At 43.7% G+C, this 9,225-nt stretch overlaps 1 protein-coding gene across 1 annotated transcript in view; it reads right to left on the bottom strand.

Annotated features, from left to right (window-relative positions):
- Nucleotides 1-375: 375 nt before the first annotated feature.
- Nucleotides 376-9,225, bottom strand: part of top3b (DNA topoisomerase III beta) — a 46,784-nt gene continuing 37,934 nt past the window's right edge. Inside the window, 3 exon segments of the mRNA XM_022206880.2 lie at nt 376-789; nt 1,835-2,022; nt 6,963-7,164. Of these exon segments, the coding sequence (XP_022062572.2) occupies nt 508-789; nt 1,835-2,022; nt 6,963-7,164 (672 nt within the window). The 3' untranslated portion in view covers nt 376-507.

Genomic DNA, 9,225 nt, shown 5'->3' with positions numbered 1-9,225 from the left:
TCAAATTGAAGCTGAAAGCACATATTGTTTCATTTCAAAACCAGTGCGGTGGTGTACAGAGCTGAAATGCTGAAAATTGTGTCAATGTCAAGGTATTTATGGATCCAACGTTATTTACCGGTCCATGATTGGCTGGAGTCTACCCCAGCTGACTAGGGGTGAAGGCAGCGTTTACCCTGGACAGGCCACCAGTCTATCACAGGGTTATGCATGTATTTGAACTGTGGGAGGAAGTTGGAGCACATGGTGAGAACCCACATAGACACAGGGAGAACATGCAAACTCCACACAGAAAGATCGCAGGCTCATGTTTGAGCCACTGCACCACGTGCCAGCACTGAACTGCTAAAAGTATTTGAACTGAAGTTTCTACAATGCTTTTTATATTCTTTAATAGTTTCACTATATATTTTACATTTTAAATGCAACAAAACAGAAGAAACACAGGAGTCCATGTATTGACATGCACTGCCATACAAACAAATGACAGGATGTACGGCACAGAATCTACACAAAGTAAGCTGCCAAGGCAGCCATTTTGTCTTTAGGTTTTTTAGGATTTCCACGACGTCCTTTGCCTCTGCCTCGTCCTCCTCGTCTTGCACCCCCACCACGGTGTATGGAGTGCCTCATGGTGGCATGTTTGAGCTCCACCAGATCCTGAAAGACAGGATCACAGAAAACACAGCCTCTGTGTTGGGTCTCGCCAGCGGGAAGTGGAGTGCGAGTCTTGTTGAAGTCCACTGCCACCAGAGATGCGTCGCAGTTATCGCAGCTTTCCTGAGCAACCTACAAAAACAGAAAAGAACATTAGGGGCAGCATTACACATCAAGAGAAATGATAAGAATTTACAATTTCTTTTTCTTCAGGTGATGTCTGAAACACCTGCAGAGAGAAGCAGGAGAATGCAGGAGAATTACATCTTCTGGGAGTCAGGGGATTTGGGACCCCAAAACTTTATGATCTGGAAAATACACACTCACACCACTGTAAGCTGGAATTGGCCAGCTGGGAGAATGTGAGAGAGGAGTACATCATTGTACTTCTCTTGTATATAGCTATCTCTCCTTTTCTCATTTATGACATGACTGTGTGGACTTTTAATGTGGAAAAATGTGTGCCTGTTCCTCTACACTAGCACTTCTTTTGTCAGGCCCCCCTTCAGAGGACAAAAAACGGGGTGGATGAAGGTGCTTGACAGGTTCGCCGCTGAATACAATACAGATTATAACAGAGGAGGAGTGCAGTGGCCCAGGGCCATAGCAGTCCTGGTCAAATATGTCTTCATTTTCTGCAACTGCTGACAGCTAATCACTGTGAGCAGAGTAGAATGAATTGGGGACGGTTAGTGTGACAGCACAGTTTGAGTATTGGCGTGTGCCGCAATAAACAGGCTGAGGTTAAAACAATAGTTCAGCTAATTAGTTCTGCGTAAATGGACCTATTCCTCCCAGTCGCTCCAGCCACCCTGAACAGAGCATATTAATGGGTCAAATGAATGTAGTGGTGTCATGGTCCACAAACTTCGTGGTTCAGTATGATGAATTTTCAAAGTAAACTAAAATATCCAGGCACCCATTCACTTCCTGCTTTGAATGAAAAAAGACAATTAAAAAACATCCATTAAAACCTTAACTGGAATTGCCACAGGACAAAAGCGACCATGTGTTTACTGGTAGAGTGAAGGCATGTTGACCCCAAACAGACCTATGACACTAATTGTTTGTCTCACAGACAACTAAACGTCACATACAGAATTGGTTAAGACAAACAGGCATACTGTCACACTACTTTACTAATCTAATTATCTAAAATAAGCTAATATTTACCTACCTGTACTTTATGTGCATGTTCAAAAAAGTGCACCACCACATTGCATTTATTACAGGCCATCCTCCATTTTGGTCCAGAGGTGGGATCCAGCACCAAAACCCCACTATCACACTCCACACACTGTCCAATGCCCAAAGAGTTGAGAGAGTGCTGACAGGATGGATGGGTACATTCATTACATCCCATACCTGGAAAAATCAGACATGAAAACAGAGAGGTCAGAAGGTCATACTACCAGTCTAATAATACGAAGGAGCAGACAGAATCAGAAGATCGTGGTAATCAAATGTGCATTTTGTTTCTATTAAGTTTGTGGCTACAATTTGTGTGTCTTCAGCTACTGCTTTATTTAATTATTTGTTCATTCAGCTGCTGGACTGATAGCTCATAGGTTCGTAGGTATAATTTCAAAGAGATCACCAAACTCAAAAAAGGAAATACAACATATTGTGGATTTTTAAAAAAAACAAAACCTTAACATATGTGTTCAATGTTTAATAATATACATTATTAAACATTGAACACATTAAATGATTTAATAAGACAAAACTGGCTTGCATGAGATACACAGTCATGGAAAAAGTAGAAGACCACCCTTGTTTTCTTCAATTTATTGTTCATTGTAATGCCTGGTGCAACTGAAGGTACATTTGTTTGGACAAATATAATAACAAAAATAGCTCAAAAGAGTTCAATTTAAGAGCTGATATCTAGCCATTTTCCACGGTTTTCTTGATAACTAAAATCACTTAAGTTCTTACATCAATAGTTATGGCATTGTACTGTCAATAAGAGTGCTTTTATGCATTCCATGTTTTGTTTTCTGTCTGTTTTAGTCACAGGATACACACAGGAGATGGTACTTGATTTCATAACCATTGTTTTTGATGACTGCAGCCATGCTTCTTGGCATGTACTCCACCAGCTTCTGGCATTGTGGCCAGTCCACTCCTGTCTGGGGTGGACTGGCCATCTGGAATACTGGGCACTTTCCCAGTGGGTCGATGTCTAGTGGTAGCTTGTTGAATCAACCAGCCAAGAAAATGTACGACGCTGGAGTGTCGGGCACATACCGAGCCGTCGCCAGCAACAGGAACCGCGAGGAGTAGGTGGGTCGCGGTAAGCACGGAAGCCTAGGGTGTGAGCCTATGTGGAGCCACTGTGGGTGCAGATCTTGGTGGTAGTATCAAATACTCAATTCAGTTTCATAAGTTGGTTTCCAACTGTCTTTCCCGAACAAGTCCTATTTCTCAACAGTGCCCACTCACTTGTAAGGTTGCTGGAGGTCTGACAACGATACCTGATATAGGAACGGATAAGTGCATGGTCATCTCGTGGGGTAGAAAGACATTTCCTGCCCCGACCAGCTAGCAATTTGGTAATACCATGTTTGGCTTGTTTGTTTCTTGGTGTAATGAATGGCTGTCTTGGAAATTTTCCATTTTTTGGCTACCTGTCTCTCACTCATGCCAATTTCCAGTATTGCCAAGACGGTTGTCTTTGTGGCTTCACATAATTCTTTAGTTTTAGGCATCATGTGAGAGCTGACAACTTCTGAGTTGTGCTATGGCTTGAATGTAAGCAGGAAACCACTCTAGGCCTTTGCATGTGCAGTGGTGCTTATGACAGGACATGACCTCTCACATAGCCTGGGATTACAATTAAGCTTAAGCATGTCAAATAGGACATAAATTGTTACGTAATCAGCTGCATTTTTTGTCTTGTTTATTGTATCCTTCAGGTAATATATCTTTAGTGGAACCAGGCAATAAAATGAACATGAAACTGAAGAAAACAAAGGGGTTTAATGAACTTTTTCATGACTGCATACATGTAGTACTGAGCAAAAGACAGAAATCTTCTATTTTTGCATATTTCTCACACCTAAATGTTCAAGTTTATCAAACTAATCTTTCTATTTATTGAATATTATACAGAGATAGCCCACAAAACACAAAATGATTTAAAATGATCGCTTATTGAATAATTACGCCAATGATCAAGTAGTAGGCAGGAGCGAGTGTACGGGTGCACCGCCCCCTGGTGGTGAAGAGTAGCTCTGGGGACATAGAACATCGCCTCACTGGTGGGGAAGGAACCTGAGCTGGTGCAGGAGATGGAGCTATACTGGCTAGATATAGGTTGGCTCACTTCCATGCACAGCAAGGGTACCAGAAACAAAATCGTGGAGACAGGTTGGACTCTCTGTATTTACTGAGGGGGGTTGGGATGGGGGTGAGGGTTACTTCCCCAAGCGAGGGAGTTCAAGTACCTCGGGATCTTGTTCACGAGTGACAGAAAAATGGACAGGCAGATTGGTGTAACAGCAGCAGAAAATGTGGGCGTTGTACCAAACCATCAATGTGAAGAGGGAGCTGAGCCGCAAGCCGCGAAGCTCTCAATTTATCAGTCCATCTATGTTCCAGCCCCCACCTATGGTTACAAGCTCTGGGTAGTGACCGACAGAACAAGATTGCAGATACAAGTGGCTGAAATGAGCTTCCTCCGCAGGGTAGCTGGGCTCAGCCTTAGAGATAGGGCGAGAAGCTCAGACATCCATAGAGAGCTTGGAGTAGAGCTGCTGCTCCTTTGTATCAAAAAACACCAGTTGAGGTGGTTTGGACATCTGATTCGGATGCCTCTGGGTAGCTTCCTTTCGAGGTTTTCCAAAAAAGTCCACCTGGGAGGAGACCCTTGGGCAGACCCAGAACCCGCTGGTGGGATTATGTTGCTCGTCTAGCCTGGAAATGCCTCAGGATCCCTCAGGAAGAGCTGGAAAGCGTTGCTAGTGGGAGAGACGTCTAGAATGACCTGCTTTGTGTGCTGTCTTCATGACCCGGCCCCGGATAAGCAGAAGAAAATAGATGGATGGATGATTTATTGAAGAGTTACTGAAAACCTATAATACCCCTGTGGATAAAGTAAGTGCCCATCAAAATCTAATAACTGTTTGGGTCACCGTTGGCAGCAACAACTGCAATGAAAGGTTTGTTACGGCTTGTGATCAGTCTTTTACAATGTATGCACAATTATTTATAAGGGGAGTATCTTGATCTTATCGTCATTTTCATGCATATATTCCAACCTATATGAATTTCAATGCTAATTGGATATAAGTATTATCAGGTGATGTGTATTTGTGTACTGAGGGAGGGAGATCAAAGAGATCAACAGCCTATATAAAGGTGTGCATCATTATTAGGCAGTTTCCTTAGGTCAGACAAAATGAGCCAAAGAAGAGATTTAACAGGCCCTGGTTGCTGGGTTAGTGTCTGTGGATCTCACTCTGCTCTATCTATCCTTCTTGTGGCCTCCTGACATCTTCATGATTGATCCAGTTGGGACTTTGTCGTATTAGGTGTTTGTGAAGGGTTTTAGATTTGTAAATGGTTTTAAGGTGTGAATTAAAGAGTACAAACAAATAAAATGCACCTTTTCTCTTAGAACACTGTCTATGCCTCACCTTTCTGTCTGTCCTGTGTTTGTTTTATGTTTCACTTGGGTGTGCACAGCCCTCAATGGCATAATGTAGAAAACAGCTTGAAATAAACATGATAGGTTAATTTGCCATGAGGGCCGGTGATGGTCACAGTCACAAAGAAGAAAAAAAAATTGCACATGAAGCTTAAGCAATGGCACCATGAGTGGTTGGTGTCATTTTTGAGCGGACTTGCAGACAAAAAAAAAGAAAAAAAGAAAAAAAAAAAAAAAAAAAAAAAAAAGATTTAACAGGCCCTGAAAAGAAAAAAAAATGTAAAGATGCCTTTCAGAGGGTTCTAGCACCCTTGACTTAGATAACCTACTGAATTAAAGGTCGCAAGGAATGTGTGGAGAATTAAAGATACAAATTAACGGCTAAAGACCTGAGCAGAATTAAATGTGAAGCTACCAGGAACCCATTAACCTCTAGTGGTGCCATATTTCAGAAATGCAACCTACCTGGAGTGTCCAGAAGTACAAGGTGTTCGGTGCTCAGAGACATGGCTTAAGTCAGGAAGGCTGAAACATGACCAATACTGAACAAGATTCATAAGTTGAAATGTCAAGACTGGGCCAAGAGATATCTGAGGACTTTCGAGATTTTTCAAAGGCTTTCTGAACACATGAAATTAGAGTGACTCTTGACGGATCAGATGGATGGGCCCATGGCCATATCATTAATGGGTGCAATTCTCCACTTTGAGTCAGATGCCAGCAAGGTCAAGGTGGGGGACTAGTTTGGGTTGCTATTATAAAGGATGAACTAGTCAGACCTTTTCGTCTGAAGATGGACTTAAAGTCAATTCCCAAATCTACTTCCAGTTTTTAGAACATACAGTGGTGGAAAAAAGGTTTCAGACACTCTGAAAATTTTCCAGTCTCAAATATTATCATGAAATATTTTTGGAAAAATCTTTGTGTTTCAAAAGGTGTTGCTGCATTAGACAGAAACAAACAAATACAAAGTAGAAAAGCACTCCGAGAGCGCAGACCTCTGCCAGGCCATCTGTTTGTCTGTCTGTCTGTCTGTTAACAGCATAACTCAAAAAGTTATGGACAGATTTTCACCAAATTTTTACAGAATGTCCGGAAGAGCAAAAGTAACAATCGATTAGATTTTGGAGGTGATCCGGAGGTGATTCCGAAATCGCGCGAGAGCTCGCACCAAAACACCGGTTTTGGTGCAAGCTGTCGCGCGATTTCGGAACGAGATTTGCTTTCTACCGTCCTGAGATTTGGATACAGACCACAACAAAGAGCGATCGCCAGGTAATGTGGAGGTTTCCATTCACTTCTCATCTCTAGTATGTTGTGGGACACTCATTGAGACTATCTGAGCCGGTCAGTGTGGGGCAAAAAGCACGTTAGGGCGGACTTTGACGCGGGGGGGTCAGCTGCCCCATACTTTTCGCTACCTGAGCTGCTAGCTGAGCTGCTAAGCTGCCTGCCTGGCTAAATACTGGAGCTATGTCGAAAATTCATTTCTCCATCACTCACATGTATGAAATTACATTTGGAAACAGACCCCAGGTTGAAAAAACCGAAGTTCCCCTTTAAGGTTAGTTTCATGTTTGCTGGAGGGTTTCAAGGCTTGGGCTAGTTACCCACTTTATGACAATTCAGAGTTGATGTTCAATTTTTGTCTTACCTTTCTTCATGTCTCGGAAAGGCGGGTTGCTGAAGCAGTAGGGGCACAGGGGGTAGCTCTTTCCCCGGGCTCCAGATGTCCACAGCACAAGTTCAAAGTCATCCAGCGGACAGCGGAGCTCCTTGTACAGCTTGATGGCTCCATTCTGGGGAAGACTATAGGTTTCGTCACAGTGGGAGCAATGGAGCCTGCTGGGCTTTGCCTATAGACACATGTTAGATTGGAAACTGTTGAACAGACTATTCACTGCCAAGTGCATTCCACAGATTAAACTGTCGAAACAAGGGTACCACAAATCCAACTATTGTCAAGGTTATTATAATTGATTTTTTAAAGGGTGTTTGTAGTCAGTCTTATAGCAGTTGTTGAGTAACAGTATAACTATCTTCTTCTTCTTCTTTTCCTTTTAGCTTTTCCCTTCAGGGGTCGCCACAGCGAATCAATTGCCTCCACCTAACCCTGTCTGCTGCATCCTCTTCTCTCACACCAACTACCTTCATGTCCTCTTTAACCACATCCATAAACCTCCTCTTTGGTCTTCCTCTAGGCCTCCTGCCTGGCAGTGGGAAACTCAGCATCCTTCTACCGATATATTCACTCTCTCTCCTCTGGACATGTCCGAACCATTTCAGTCTGGCCTCTCTGACTTTATCTCCAAAGCCTCTAACATGTGCTGTCCCTCTGATGTACTCATTCCTGATCCTATCCATCCTGGTCACTCCCAAAGAGAACCTCAGCATCTTCAGTTCTGCTACCTCCAGCTCTGCCTCCTGTCTTTTCCTCAGGGACACTGTCTCCAGACCAAACAACATGGCTGGTCTCACCACAGCTTTGTAAACCTTTCCTTTCATTTTAGCTGAAACTCTTCTATCACACATCACACCTGACACTCTTCTCCAGCCGTTCCAGCCTGCCTGTACACGCTTCGTCACCTCTTTTCCACACTCTCCATTGCTCTGTACTGTTGACCCTAAGTACTTAAAATCCTCCACCTTCTTGATCTCTTCTTCCTGTAACCTCACTCTTCCACTTGGGTCCCTCTCATTCACACACAGATACTCTGTCTTACTGCGGCTAACCTTCATTCCTCTCCTTTCCAGGGCAAACCTCCATGCCTCTAGCTTCTCCTCCACCTGTTCCCTGCTCTCACTACAGATCACAATGTCATCTGCAAACATCATAGTCCATGGAGACTCCTGTCTAACCTTGTCTGTCATCCTGTTCATCACCATAGCAAACAAGAAGGGGCTCAGAGCTGATCCCTGATGTAGTCCCACCTCCGCCTTCAACTCCTCTTTGTTACTCCTACAGCACACCTTACCACTGTCTTACAGTCCTCATACATGTCCTGCACCACTCTAACATACTTCTCTGCCACTCCAGACTTCCTCATACAAAACCACAGTTCCTCTCTGGGCACCCTGTCATAAGCTTTCTCCAGATCTACAAAGACACAATGCAGCTCCTTCTGACCTTCTCTGTACTTCTCTATCAACATCCTCAAAGCAAATATTGCATCTGTTGTACTCTTTCTTGGCATGAAACCATACTGCTGCTCACAGATGTTCACCTCTGCCCTTAGTCTAGCTTCAACTACTCTTTCCCATAGCTTCATCGTGTAGCTCATCAGCTTTATTCCTCTGTAGTTGCCACAACTCTGCACATCTCCCTTGTTCTTAAAGATGGGCACCAGCACTTCTCCTCCATTCCTCGGGCATCTTCTCACTATCTAAGATCCGGTTGAACAACCCAGTCAGAAACTCTACTGCTACCTCTCCGAGACACTTCCATACCTCCACAGGTATATCATCAGGACCAAGTGCCTTTCCACTCTTCATCCTCTTCAATGCCCTCCTCACTTCATCCTTACTAATCTTTGCTACTTCCTGGTCCACAACACTCACCTCTTCTACTCTTCGTTCTCTCTCATTTTCCTCATTCATCAACTCTTCAAAGTACTCTTTCCATCTTCCCATCACACTATTGGCACCTGTCAACACACTTCCATCCTTATCCTTTATCACCCTAACCTGCTGCACGTCCTTCCCATCTCTGTCTCTCTGCCTTTCCAACCTATACAGGTCAGTCTCTCCCTCCTTACTGTCCAACCCAGCATACAAGTCATCGTAAGCCCCTTGTTTGGCCTTTGCCACCTCTACTTTCACCTTACGCTGTATCTCCCCGTACTCCTGTCTACTCTCTTCAGTCCTCTCAGTGTCCCACTTCTTCTTAGCTAACCTCTTTCTCTGGATCCACTCCTGCA

The sequence above is a fragment of the Acanthochromis polyacanthus genome, chromosome 7 (assembly GCF_021347895.1).
Source record: "Acanthochromis polyacanthus isolate Apoly-LR-REF ecotype Palm Island chromosome 7, KAUST_Apoly_ChrSc, whole genome shotgun sequence".
Classification (NCBI taxonomy): domain Eukaryota; kingdom Metazoa; phylum Chordata; class Actinopteri; family Pomacentridae; genus Acanthochromis; species Acanthochromis polyacanthus.
Note: the sequence above shows the minus strand (reverse complement) of the source record. Positions and strands in the feature narration are given on the sequence as shown.